Below are 15,119 nucleotides of genomic sequence, written 5' to 3'. Positions count from 1 at the left end.
GGATTCAGGAACCAGACATGTGGTATGGTTGAACTGGTATTTGAACCAGTGCTGTCTTACAAGCGGCGTGCTTGTCGGTGCCTGGCTATTCTGATGGGTTAGGCCATTAGACAGTGGGGACTCACCGTGACCGTCTTCATCCTTCCTCCTCCTTTGCTGCACGTCCAGCCAGACCTGTTGAACAGCAGACTGCAGATCTCTCCTTCTGAGCAGGGCGTCATCTCACACCACTGCCGGCTTTTAACGATTCGAGCTGCAATAAGAGACAGAGAGGAGAGTCTCAGCTGCTCAGTAAAGCACCATCTGAACTTGAAAATGTGAGACAGCACACACAGGACTGAAGGGAAGCCATATTTCATTAACACCTCTTTTAAAGAATTAAAAAGATGAAAGGGCCCTATGATGATGGCAAAACTGGCACAAAATACAGCCCTGTACCTGACTGCCAGCCCTGCTGGCACTCTCTGCCATGCTCCATATTCCTTTCATTTGATCCGACAAGCGTACCACTGCTTTTCATAGACAACTCCTCAGCTGTTGCAGAGTGCAACTCTGGCGTTTGCCTTCATCATCACAGACCTCCAGCCATGTGCCTGGAAGCAACAAGCAAATCCACAACATCTGTTGCACCTCACGGAAGTGGGCAGAACAGTGAACTCCACATTTGTTACTAAGAGTAGCAGGTTGCAGAAGGGGTTGGCACAATTGTGTGCTCGGTCTGGCAGAGTTAACTGGGTGGGTTACGGGTTCAGGTTAAACAAACTGGGCTCTGTATCATGGGTAAGTGCTTAGCCCCTGGGTTGTCCGAGTGGTGTCTCTGTCCAGGATAAGGAGTCCCATGTGAAGTGTCTTTGTAATTAAGTTAGCAGAAGCAGTTTCCGTGCCCAGGTTAGGTGAAAAATCTGTGGTCTTATTAAAGTAGTCCTTGTGGTCAGTCTGGCCTGTGTACCCTCCATGGATAAGTAATCTATACATTTAAACTGGCACAGCAATACACAAATTAACTGTTCAGTATGCATTAAGTAGACTGGCAAAGCATCCTCTGTGCCCAGATTAGGTAGGTAATCTGTGTGCTTACATTTGAACCCAGCATATACATGGTCAGTCCGGCCTGTGTGCCCTCTTTGGTAGGCAATTTAGAGATTTAGACTTGGCAGAGCAGTCTCTTTATATAGATTAGGTAATTTGTTTGCATAATTAGATTGGCATAGCAGCCACTGTACCCTGGCTAGATTGGTTATGTGGATAGACTTTACTCAGCTCTCTCCATGCCCAGCTTAACTAGGCATTCATTTTCCTTTGGCTGTCAAAGCAGTCTCTGAATACACATTATGTGACCATTCTCTGCATTTAGTCTAAGTGACCTGTTTTTCCACATTTATAGTATGTGTTTAGACTGGCAATGCAGTCTCCCTCTGAACAGCACATCTGGGTATTCTCTGTACCCATGTTATTTGAATAGTCTGTATAGCCAACCTGGCAGAGCAGCCTTCTTCCCATCTTGGCTTGGTCAATTTCTTTATTTGGGCTAACAAATTGGCCCCTGTATCCATATTATGTATGCAGTCTATGGGTCGATGGAGGCAAAGCAGCAACTTTTGGACAGGGAGTATAAAGAATCTTTGTATTTACAGTATGTTGGCAGAATGAAATCTGTACCCACCTTAAATGGACAATCTTTATAGGTAATCCACCTGAAGCAAAGCATGTTTAGACCCGGCTAGTACTTGGATGGGAGACCATCTAAGACAAGCTTGGGTTGCTGCTGGGAGAGGTGTCGGTGAGACCATCGGGGCAGTTATCTTATGGTCTGTGTGTGGATCCCAATTCCACAGAGCAGTGATGGGGACACCATGACGTAAAAATAAATCACTGCCCATTGGATGAGGCATAAAACCAAGGTCCTGACACTCTGTGGTCATAAAAGCTCCCTGGGCAGTTTTCTATAAAGAGCAGGGTGTTTCCCGAGGTCCTGGCTCAACTGCCGACCACGGCCTCATCCATTCTAGCCCCTAGTCACCCCCGTTTGTAACGGGCTAACTCGCTCTCGCCCCTTCATCACCTAATAGCTAATGTGTAGTGAGTGTACTGGAATGGCTGCCATCACGTCATCCTGGTGGATGTTGCACACTGCTGGTGGTAAAGTGGGTCCCCACTGTCTGTGTAAAGTGCTTTGATTAGGTTAGAAAAGTGTAAATGTCATTAATGATTATTATTAATTATAAACTTAGTTTGCCAGATTTATTTCTAAATAAAATGGAATTTACCAGTATATCTGGGTAGATTACTCAGCCATATGAATTACCATTATGTTAAATATATAATTCTATATTGTGACAGTTTGAATGTCCTCTCGACTCCTTGAACCCTCTGACCACTCTTCAGACACCAGGTAAAAGTCCAATAATTATTTATTTGGACTAGATTAAAGTGCACAAAGCACCTACACTCCACAATACTCATATAATAAATCAATAATCAATCAATACAATAAACAATCCTCCACTCCCAGACGCGTTGCCACCCTTCCACCCAGCTCAGCTCCATGCTCTGGTCTTTCACAGTCCTTTTTATAGTCCTTGACCCGGAAGTGTTTCGCCCTCTCTGTCCACGTAACTAGGAACACTTCTGGGTCAGATAAAAATCCTTTCTTCTTCTCCCCGGAAGCACGTCATTCCTCCTGTCCATGTGACTTGAATGTACTTCTGGGGCGTAGTACAAATAATCCTTGTTCCTCCCTGCAGCATCCCCTAGCGGCCCCCACGGCATCCAGCAGGGTTGGGGATAAAAACTGCATTGTCCAGAATTCCCTGCTGGCATTCGGGGGGACCTCCATGCTGCAGGGAGGGCTCCACCTGGCAGCCTGGGGGTATTGGCCGGGATGAACGCCCGGCCACATATCACAATATATACACAGACACACACACACAGACACATACACACACACATATATATATATATATATATATATATATATATATATATATATATATATATATATGAACAAAATAATGTATTCTTTATGAATTATATATTTGTGATGCAATCAGATGGGGTTGTGACTCCCTCTGTACCATCTGTACAGTCGTGGCCAAAGGTTTTGAGAATGACACAAGTGTTGGTTTTCACAAAGTTTGCTACTTCAGTGTTTTTAGGTCTTTTTGTCAGATATTTCTATGATATACTGAAGTAGAATTACAAGCATTTCGTAAATTTCAAAGGCTTTTATTGACAATTACATGACATTTATGCAAAGAGTCAACATTTGCAGTGTTGTCCCTTCTTTCTTTTTCAAGACCTCTGCAATTCACCCTGGCAGGCTGTCAGTCAACTTCTGGGACAAATCCTGACTGATGGCAGCCCATTATTGCCTAATCAATGCTTGGAGTTTGTCAGAACTAGTGGGCTTTTGTTTGTCCACCGGCTTCTTGAGGATTGACCACAAGTTCTCAATAGGGAGTTTACTGGCCATGGACCCAAAATTTTGATATTTTGCTCTCTGAGTCACTTAGTTCTCACTTTTGCCTTATGGCCCGGTGCTCCATCATGCTGGAAAAGGCATTGTTCATGTCCAAACTGTTCACAGATGGTTGAGAGAAGTTGCTCTCGGAGGATGTTTTGGTCTTATTCTTTATTCATGGCTGTGTTCTTAGACAAAATTGTGAATGAGCCTACTGCCTTGGCTGAGAAGCAACCCCACACATGAATGGTCTCAGGATGCTTTACTGTTGGCATGACACAGGACTGATGGTAGCGCTCACCTTTTCTTTTTTCCGGATGCCCCAAACAATCAGAAAGGGGATTCATCAGAGAAAATGACCTCAGTCCTCAGCAATCTAATCCCTGTACCTTTTGCAGAATATCAGTCTGTTTTTCTTAACACCAGGCCATCCTCCAAAAGCCTTCGCCCAACTGCACGCACACCTGCCTGCCGCCATTCCTGAGCAACCTCTGCACTGGTGGTGCCCACTGCTGAATCAACTTTAGGAGAAAGTCCTGGCGCATGGCAGACTTTCTTGGGCACCCTGAAGCCTTCTTCACAACACCAGTGGAAATGGGTTTTTTGGGATTAAGTTCGTTTTCATGGCAAAGGGGGACTTTGCAATTGAAATTCATCTGATCCCTCTTCAGAACATTCTGGAGTGCAAATTGCCATCATAAAAACTGAGGCAGCAAACTTTGTGAAAATTTATATTTGTGTCATTCTCAAAACGTTTGGCCTTGATTGTACTAATGCACTGGTGTCTAATAATGAAAATGAATCGATTCACTTAAACGGATAGTAAGTAATGTGAATCGAAATGCCCAACACTAGTATTCCATGTGCTAAGTCTAGCAGTCAAGCCTTTATATGCAAGGTGCTAAGTGAGCAGTGCAGACTCGTTTCTGTAACCGTTGACTGTATCCGGACAGTGTTATGCTCCCATACGGTTACATTAGGCCTCTCCATACCGTTACCGAATAGTCCATGTCCAGAAGCCACTTCGGTGGCGCCCTGGTCTGTTCTGAACGACTGCTTTGAAATTGGACACGGAGAGGATGCGTTTGAAACGAACAGTAAAGAAAACCACTGATATGATAAACGAGTTGGCGAACTGAAAATAAAACGCAGGTCACAAAACACCGAAGCGCGCTCGTTGCACGAGGAGCATGTTTACCGCTCACGGCCAATTAGCTTAGGCGAGCGCATGTATGAGCGTCGCGGCAGCCAATTACAGAGAGGGGCGTGGCTATGGATAGATGATGAGCCCATGGCGGGCACAGAGCCGCAGTTAAGTGGACCGCGGAGGACAAGGGTAGGCTTTGTGGAGAATGCGAGGACTGCAGGCTGAGTGTGTTGTGACAGCCTTTAAGCTGTCGTGTTGGGTCACAATACGCATTTCCTGGTATGTCCAAAGAGGACCTAGACCAGGCACTGCAGGGCTCGTCTCCGCTGCTGCTCTCTAGCACCGACAGCGTTCTTCACTTAGAAGGTGGCGGGGCGACAAAAACGGCAGGCAGGCACAGTCACTACTTATAAATGTGGAGGCTCAGAGTAGTAGCTCGCCAAGAAATAACAGCCTGCCGTCCAGTGTGTCACTCGCTCCGACTTCCTCCCACGGTTTAGCTTTTCATTTACAGCTTTTGCCTTTTTTTTTTCTTCACTTTCATTTGGGTTTTTGCCCTGAGTAGGAAGTCATCAGCGCCGGTGACAAGTAACGTGGAATTCATCAGGCAACGTGTGATTACGGCCGACTCCTGTAATAAGTTCTTGTCGATAAACTAAAGCCTTCCCTGCGTGAGCTGCAAACCTACACTCTGCAGTTTAATGATCCGCATCTCTAGGGAGGGAGGCAAAGAAAGAAAGATTTATAAGTGGGATACCAGTACAAAAGACGCAGGAAAAAGAAAAGTTAGGTGAATATATAAGGAGAAAAAAAGACTTAGAGAAGGAAAAACGACAAAGAAAACGGAGAGAATAAACATGGAAAAATAGGAGATAAAACAGCCTGGGATGAAAGGAAAAAATAGGTCGTAAAGGTTAGGTTAGAAGGTGTTATATAAATATATTGATGGATGAAAGCAAGATAATGAAGGAAATCATACTAAAAGGCAAAAAAGTGTGAATTATTACAAATGGGATATAGATGCAAATAATCAGGAGTGGTCTCCCTTAGACTTTCTCATATACTCAGATATGGGGATGGATATATGAGGAGTAAACTGCAAGACAATGATTATATTTTTATATTATGTACATTAAAGAACCGTCAACAACAAATCAAATTAATAATGTATTGAATAATTATTATAAAAGTAAAGTTCAACAAATCGGACTCTGGAACTGCATGAATAAAAATGTACCACTTCTGGTTAGCAGAAATAGCTCAAAAGTTGATAGAAATCTACGTTTTGTACCTAATACTTGAATGCAAAATTTGGTTGATTTAAGTGAAAGCGTACTCAAGTTATTGTGTTTGTTATTTTGTGTACACACTCATAATTCCAAAAAGTGGTATTTTCGGACTCAGGAGAGGTCTAAAACGTCAAGATTCATTAAGATCTCGAAATAGAATTTTTGGACGATTCCAATACTTGCCCTATACTTGGCATACGAGAATGTCAGGGAGGTCTAAAATGGTGAGATTCATAAAAATCTCAACATCGAATCTTTGGAGGATTACAACACTTTTCCTATACTTTGTATACAAGAAAGTAAAAAAAAGAAAAACAAACGAGATGAATAAAATAAAAAGGTTTAGTGAAGGAAATAAATGCCAAAGGGAAGCCATAAAGAGATTTGTCATGGAAACTGGAAAACAGGTAACAGAGCTAGGAATAAAAAGATGGGTCATAAACCGTAGGTACGTAAGCAGTGAAAGAAAGATAAAAACAAATATATTGAAAGAGAAAAAAGCAGGATAAAGGAAAAAGAGAATGAAGGAATGAATAAAAAGTAAATAATATGTATGTATATAAAAAAATAAAAGCGTGGGCACTTTTTTAAATGTTGATTGATGAAAAGCGCCCACGCTTTTATTTTACGAGTGATGATATGAGAGACTTATTTTTTACTTTTTAGAACACTTTTTAACTTAATATAAGCATGGTTTTTAAAAAGTATTTATATATATATATATGTATATTATTTTCAAATTTTTAGTCTTGGGTTTGTTCTAGTATACTTTTGTAATCAATATTTTAACACTTCCTTTGACGTTTATATGCATACATCTTCATGCAAGATGCAAAATGGATAATATTTCTATCCGTCACTAGCGCCATCTATTAGTGAAATCTTGAACTATTCTTCATATGAAAATTTCATTTCTTAATTAACATGGATTATTTGATCAATTAGTGAAACTGATTATTGATTCATGTATTGTCACCGGAAGTGAGTAAGTGTGCAAAATTTCAAGTCATTTGGACAATAGGAAGTGGGTTAAATATCGATTACAAGATTTGTTCCAGACAACAAACAGGTGAAGTTAAAATAAGCATGGTAATAATAATAAAATAATAATAATAATAATAAAAATGATGAATGACACAGGAAGAGACAGAGATGGAAAATTGAAGGAATGAATTTTTAAAACAAATAGGTTTAAAGAAAATGAAAGAAAGTCTCTGGCTTTCTCTCTCTTGATCTACTGTTTATACTGCCATTGATATAATGTAGAACACAACTATTTCTCCAGTTTCTGTTTAAATTTAAGAAGTTCAAGTTCAGTGAATCACCTGAATTGATACAAAAATTAAATTTAACTGCCAAAAAAAAAGAAAAAAGATTAGGTTACCAAAAACTGAAAAAAAAAAAATATATATTTTCAGAGTTATTCCAAAGGGCCTCTTTGAGAAAACAAGCGGTTGTCTTTTGATTCTGGTGAGGCATTGGGTCTTCCAGATCCGTTCCAGAGTCTCCTCCAGTTTCCATGTTCCTTTTGCTGGTGCTGGACAATGTATTCACTGACACAGTGGCTTTTTTTGCAAATTCTCTAAAGGAAACTCTTATATTTTTAAGTGTTGTAATAGTCGGTCTGTCTGTCTGTCCTTTGTTAATCGCTTTTTTCACTCCATTATTATAGCATTTTACAGTGTAATATTGTACAAATAATTAGCGATGTGCCAAACAATGATTAACTTCATTCAGTTCACCGAAATGATTTGAATCTTTGAGTCACTGATTCATTCACTTCAAAAACAATAACAAGCGATATTCTAGTTTAAAATCTAAAATACTATCATAACAGTGGAACAACTTTAACCACTACAAAAATATACATAATATAAAAAACAAGCAACAAAATCAATAATTCACACATAATAATAATGAAATAAGCCAACATTTTATAACCTAGATATCAAAAGTAACACAACATGTGATTGCTTACATCTTTTATGACTAAATAAAATTGATTTCAGTTTTGGATGAAGCTGGTCTATAGAGTGGGATAGGTTGTGTATGACACAGGTAATAGGCTGGTTAGTGTATGCTGCAGTTAAAACATAGGCTAACATTGGAACATTGTATTGTTCCTATTATAATTGTACATTTGTAAATGTAGTTTTGTAAAAATATTAGCAATTTCCAGTAGATGACCCTCCAGTCAGTCATTAAACTGAGATTCAATGTACTGTGTGACATGTGTTTGTAAACAAAACTGATTCTTTCAGTGATTTAGTTCAGTGTACTGTACTGGAGTGAGCGTGAGTCTGTGAATGTGAGGTCGTGAATGAACTTGCAATGGCTCTCCACATCAGTAGGGGGCACACTGGTTCATTCAGTCAGGCAGTGTACTGAAATGGTCACAGTCACTCAGTCAGAGTGATCTAATCAGTGGGAGGTGCTTGATGTCATTTACCAAGCCAGTCATTGGCTAGTTGTCATCATGACCGTTTTGCTGAAATAATTTACTGATAGGCTATTTTCCCGAAGACAGCAGCCATTTAAATCAAATTAAGATGATACAGTGCATCCAGAAAGTATTCACAGTGCATCACTTTTTCCACATTTTGTTATGTTACAGCCTTATTCCAAAATGGATTAAATTCATTTTTCATACACAACACCCCATAATGACAATGTGAAAAAAGTCTACTTGAGGTTTTTGCAAATTTATTGAAATTTTAAAAACTGAGAAATCCCATGTACATAAGTATTCACAGCCTTTGCTCAATACTTTGTCGATGCACCTTTGGCAGCAATTACACCCTCAAGTCTTGTTGAATATGATGCCACAAGCTTGGCACACCTATCCTTGGCCAGTTTCGCCAGTTCCTCTTTGCAGCACCTCTCAAGCTCCATCAGGTTGGATGGGAAGCATCAGTGCACAGCCATTTTAAGATCTCTCCAGAGATGTTCAATCGGATTCAAGTCTGGGCTCTGGCTGGGCCACTCAAGGACATTCACAAAGTTGTCCTGAAGCCACTCCTTTGATATCTTGGCTGTGTGCTTAGGGTCGTTGTCCTGCTGAAAGATGAACCGTCGCCCCAGTCTGAGGTCAAGAGCGCTCTGGAGCAGGTTTTCATCCAGGATGTCTCTGTATATTGCTGCAGTCATCTTTCCCTTTATCCTGACTAGTCTCCCAGTCCCTGCCGCTGAAAAACATCCCCACAGCATGATGCTGCCACCACCATGCTTCACTGTAGGGATGGTATTGGCCTGGTGATGAGCGGTGCCTGGTTTCCTCCAAATGTGACGCCTGGCATTCACACCAAAGAGGTCAATCTTTGTCTCATCAGGCCAGAGAATTTTCTTTCTCATGGTCTGAGAGTCCTTCAGGTGCCTTTTGGCAAACTCCAGGCGGGCTGCCATGTGCCTTTTACTAAGGAGTGGCTTCCGTCTGGCCACTCTACCATACAGGCCTGATTGGTGGATTGCTGCAGAGATGGTTGTCCTTCTGGAAGGTTCTCCTCTCTCCACAGAGGACCTCTGGAGCTCTGACAGAGTGGCCATCGGGTTCTTGGTCACCTCCCTGACTAAGGCCCTTCTCCCCAGATCCTGGTGGTTTCGAACTTCTTCCACTTACGGAGGATGGAGGCCACTGTGCTCATTGGGACCTTCAAAGCAGCAGAAATTTTTCTGTAACCTTCCCCAGATTTGTGCCTCGAGACAATCCTGTCTCAGAGGTCTACAGACAATTCCTTTGACTTCATGCTTGGTTTGTGCTCTGACATGAACTGTCAACTGTGGGACCTTACATAGACAGGTGTGTGCCTTTCCAAATCATGTCCAGTCAGCTGAATTTACCACAGGTAGACTCCAATTAAGCTGCAGAAACATCTCAAGGATAATCAGGGGAAACAGGATGCACCTGAGCTCAATTTTGAGCTTCATAGCAAAGGCTGTGAATACTTATGTACATGTGCTTTCTCAATTTTTTTATTTTTAATAAATTTGCAAAAACCTCACGTTGTCATTATGGGGTGTTATGAGTAGAATTCTGAGGAAAAAAATGAATTTAATCCATTTTGGAATAAGGCTGTAACATAACAAAATGTGGAAAAAGTGATGCGCTGTGAATACTTTCCGGATGCACTGTAGCTCCGGAGTGTCACGGAATGCAATATAAAATCTAGCACGCAGTGCATATGCGTCATAGATTTGTTCTTTAATGTCGTTGTACCAGTATGTTCATTCAGACAGCAAGACAAGTACAACATAATTAGTTTGTTTATTCATTACGCATCACTACAAATAATGCTTCAGAAAGTGTAGTGACAGTTTGTTCCAGCATTGCTTTTATGCAGACAGAGGGCTTGTAAGTAATCAACAAAAGTTAGAACACCTGTAGGAACTGTTTGCATTAACTTTATATCTTTGCCTGAAGAAGGGGCCTGAGCTGCCTTGAAAGCTTGCCTGCTGTAATCTTTTTAGTTAGCCAATTAAAGGTGTCATTTTGCTTGACTTCTCACTACATTCACAGATGAGTAACTTCCACTGCTACAGAAAAACTGTAAGTTACTTGTTTCTTGAAAAGGGCCTTTTTGTATTTCTATCCATCCATTATCCAACCCGCTGTATCCTAACTACAGGGTCACGAGGGTCTGCTGGAGCCAATCCCAGCCAACACAGGGCACAAGGCAGGAAACAATCCCCGAGCAGGACGCCAACCCACCGCAGGCCACACACACACACCAAGCACACACTAGGGACAATTTAGGATCGCCAATGCGCCTAACCTGCATGTCTTTGGACTGTGGGAGGAAACCCACGCAGACACAGGGAGAACATGCAAACTTCACACAGGGAGGACCCGGGAAGCGAACCCAGGTTTCCTAACTGCGAGGCAGCCCTTTTTGTATAACTCTGAAAATGACATTATTTTTCAGTTTTTAGTAACTTCAGCTTTTTTTTTAACCTGTTAGTTTACAACTTACCTTTGTACAATCTCAGATTATTTATTAGAATTGAACTACTTGCATTTCAATAAAAACTGCAAAAATGGGGGTGTTCAATACATTATTGTGTACACGCACACATACTGTACATAGGGGTGAGGTATAAGTAAGACAAAAATAAAAATGAGAAAAGAAAAAAGGAGATTCAAAAGGAAATGAGGAAAAGATTAGGGGCAAATTATGTAAGTAAATAGCTATACAAAATAAAAAGAGGATAAATAAAACAAGGTAGAGATGAAAGAAGTACACTGTAAGTAAGTGGACTTGAATTAAAGAATAATAAAATAATGAGAAATTAAGGAAAAAATGGGGGGAAAAAAGTCTGAAACAGCAGCGAAATATATAAAAGAAACAAGTACTGAAAGGGCAAACATATTTTTATTGCTTTCTCTTGATATATATTTTTGGGGCTAGTTGTGTTTAATTCAGAAAAAAGAGACAGATAGATATAATCTTATGATCGTTGTCCATGTGCTGTCTGTTTCAGTCCCAGAACAGATGCACCTCTGCTAGATGGAACTTCAAATTGTGTCAAGAAGGCCGAGAGGTGGTCAGGTCTGAGTGAGTATAAGCGGTCCTGCAGTAAAATGCAACCTTATTTTAAAATTGAGGCAGGACTGTGAATAAAAAAAAAAAGGAAAAGTCTAACAGGACTTTAAAATTCTGATGGAAATGCTAAGGCAGAATAGTGGGTTACAAGATGCTTAAAACCATTTAAAGTAAAGAAAATGTATTTTAAAAAATGCTAAAAGGAGCCATATAATGTGTGGCTGAGCTGTAACCAGCTTCGGCTCCTGCTCCTTGTGACTCTAGACAGATTGCTGGATGGCAGGATGCCCCCCCCTTTAAGTCCTGTGTGTAACCCCCCTGGTCACCTTTCTGCCCCTTATCAGTGGATTTCTTGGCCCTTTTCTCTTGACTGAATTGCCACTTGATGTCAAAGTATCTGTCTGGTAATATGTATGAAGTGATTATGCATCTGCCGTGCGTGCATGAGGTGTGCTCACCAGGATTATCACTTCCAGTTTTTAATTAGAGTTAATAAAACATGTGAAGTTTCCTCATTAGAAGCCTGCCTAATAGCCTTGGCATTTTTACCCAGATAACCACCCACCTAATTAGAGTATTTAGAGGATAATTGGCCTAATTAATAGTGACTTGTCCCGTGCAGTGAACTCTGCTCCTGCATCCTCTTTGAAGGCATCGGGCACTGGGAGGTAGCCATCATTGTGAGGGTCAAGCTGGTCTCAGTGGCCTCTTATGTCCACATGTTGCTACCTGCCAAAATGTTCCTGTCTTCTCTATCCTGTAACTAAATGCCATAGCACCGGAAGACAAATCCCTGGCTTGGCCGGCTAGCCCAAAATTCTGCCTGTCCTCCTTGTCTCAGTCCTCCTCTTAGGTCATTAAGTGGGATTACAAGACGTTAAATAAAATAAGGAGCAAAAAGCTTGCAGCTGCAGAAAGCCACTGATCTTGGCATGGTGACATTAAGCATTAATGAGCTTTGTTATTAATGGACTGAGGAACAAGGATGAAGCCAATGGAATCATTTCCCACGGCAGTAATTATGAGGCCCTTGTAAGTAAATGAATATTTCCAAATGTGCCTCTTTGCACCAGGCACCAGCCAGACATGACAAGCCAGCCTTTCAGGGGATGGCTAACCAGCAGTTGCCCAAGGCAAGGTTAAGCAGTGTTCATTATTAGAACACCGGTCTTGACAGTTTATCTGAAGGACAAGCCTGCAAGTATTCCTCACCACAATTTCCAAAGTGGGGAGGTGGCATGTGCCAGCCAGGAAAAGTCCAAGTATTAAAAAGAAGAGACTCACCATCCACACAGGCAGGTCTTGACCGAGTGGTCCCTGCTATCTGCCCTCTTCGGCAGGCACAGCGGGCTGTCTGCCTGGCAATCATCCTTTTTGGCTGACTGCTGTCTCTGTTCAGAGTGATGATTTCACATGTCCCCACCGCCAGCTGACCTAGGCAGAGTAGAAAGGAAGACCACGTGGATTTGTGAAGCTTGGTTCCAAAGCACAATAAGAACGGCACTTGGACATCTCCTACACAGGGTGACAGGTAAGATAATAAAGAAAGAATACTCTAGGCTTTTGACTTGGGTGTGTGATTCATCTGGGAGGCTTGAACGTGTATAACGTGTGACAGGTGACCTTGAGACTTTGTCAGCAGTCCCGTTGATCTTGATACAGCATATGCTGCTATACTGTATGTGTTATCTACCTGAATCAACTGTATTCTGGACTGACTGCTCAGTCATTGCCGTTGATATTCAATTGGCTGGCGTTAGCTGTATCAAGATTTATATGACTGAGTGTGTCGGGTGACTTTTTAATGATTTTTCAACGTGCAATAAATAAAGCCAACAACAAAAAGTAAATAAAACATCAGGAGATTAACACAAAAAAATGGCTAGATATGACTTGTAATGAGACTCTACTGAACGGTACAAGGGCGCTTTCTATGGAAGATTATTTGTGGTACAATTAAATACAATCCAACAGGTTAGCTACATTGCAGTGCAGTGTACATTCACATGGCGAATTTCATTATGGCTTTGAGCATGCTGTAATTAAAAAACATACTAACCAAATGATCGATTGATTTTCACTACGGCACACCATTTTCAAGCGTATTTCATTTTAATTCATGTCCATAGCTTGTGTGTCATCGCTAAAAGCAAAGCAAATGTATTGCATTTCGCTTAGCGACTTCTCCAAGTGAATTGCATTTCAATTTAAGACCAGGCATTAATCCTGCCAAAACCGAATGTAATCAGATGACTAATCAGGCGACTGCACCTTCAGTAAAAGGCATTTCAATCCCAATATAAATGTTGATTTCACTGTTGTCTGATTGATGATAAGGGCCAGTGTATTATTATTATTAGGCTGACGCCTTTATCCAAGGCGACTTACAACATCTGCGGTGGGTTGGCACCCTGCCCAGGATTGGTTCCTGCCTTGTGCCCTGTGTTGGCTGGGATTGGCTCCAGCAGACCCCCGTGACCCTGTGTATTCGGATTCAGCGGGTTGGAAAATGGATGGATGGACGTACAACATTTCAGATTTCAGAATTGGTTACATTTTTTTTGATTGGAGTACAGACAGGGGATGTGATTTGCTCCTGGTCACCGAGTGTCAGTAGTGGGATATGAACCTGCAAACACGGTTTGAAGACCAAAGCCTTAATCACTACGCCACACTGCCTCTAATAGAACATCTTAAGAGCACATTCAAGAGCTGCAGCATATGATACACTGATATTCTGATAAATATGATTTGTAAACACCTGCAGAAGGAGGTGACACTACGCTCTATAGCTAAACGTTCTGACATACTGGTCAGGGCTACAAGAAGAATAATGGAACAATATGATATATTAGGCAACATAAGAGTCAGGCCAAATACACACTTCTCACTCTTTGGGTATGTCTGTCTATCTATCTGTTATAGACTGCTTTACTTCAATCTATCTCTCTGTCTATTATATAGTGCCTTTCACATCTATCTCTCTATCTATCTATCTATCTATCTATCTATCTATAGTGCCTTTCACATCTATCTATCTATCTATTATATAGTACCTTTCACATCTATCTATCTATCTATCTATCTATCTATCTGTCTGCATGTCTAACAACATGGAAGTGTTCAGTGAAATGTGGAGAAGAGGACAGGTATTATGGGGGGTGAACTGGTAAATTAAGGGAAAGCATTGGTGTGCTTCAGTCAGGAAATCGGCTGCTGCTGAGTATTTTAATTACTTGTTTGAATTAATGTGTGGAAGAAGAGGTGGAGTGTAATAGGGAGTAATGGTGACAATGGATTGAACTTTGTATTTAATAAGATGTGTGGCGGTAAGAGGTGTGAATTATGAATTTCATTTGAAGAAAGGAAAATGTGTATAGAAACAAATATTAAAAAAAATCTCTTTTTCCATGTAATTATGGAATTGTACGTGAACAAAATGGAGTCTTGTTCTTGTTTATCTGATTGAATAATGATTGTGTTAAAAATAATATATCCATCTTGCTGATGGGTGGATTGTTTGTATTATCTCAAATGGTTATTCACATTTATTTGTGGAGGTGTGTACTGAGGGAGTAGTGATGGAGTAATGTAATAATTAACTGCTTCTTCTTTTTCTTCCTCTTTTGGCTGCTCCCGTTAGGGGTCACCACAGCGGATCATCTTTTCTCACCTCCTTCTGTCCT

The 15,119-nt window shown here is 41.0% G+C and overlaps 1 protein-coding gene across 2 annotated transcripts in view; it reads right to left on the bottom strand.

Moving 5' to 3' along the window:
* The window catches only part of LOC114647865 (chemokine-like protein TAFA-5), an 87,030-nt gene that overhangs the window by 45,288 nt on the left and 26,623 nt on the right, over nt 1-15,119 (bottom strand). For both annotated transcript variants that reach the window (XM_028796536.2, XM_028796537.2), the window contains exons 2-3: nt 12,718-12,867; nt 126-253 (exon numbers count right to left, since the gene is read on the bottom strand). In XM_028796536.2, coding sequence (XP_028652369.1) covers nt 126-253; nt 12,718-12,867 — 278 coding nt within the window. The remainder of the gene's footprint in view (nt 1-125; nt 254-12,717; nt 12,868-15,119) is intronic.

Source organism: Erpetoichthys calabaricus, chromosome 3, assembly GCF_900747795.2.
Source record: "Erpetoichthys calabaricus chromosome 3, fErpCal1.3, whole genome shotgun sequence".
In the NCBI taxonomy this organism is placed as follows: Eukaryota; Metazoa; Chordata; class Cladistia; order Polypteriformes; family Polypteridae; genus Erpetoichthys; species Erpetoichthys calabaricus.
The sequence above is the reverse complement of the archived record's forward strand: the minus strand, read 5'-3'. Positions and strand labels throughout refer to the sequence as shown.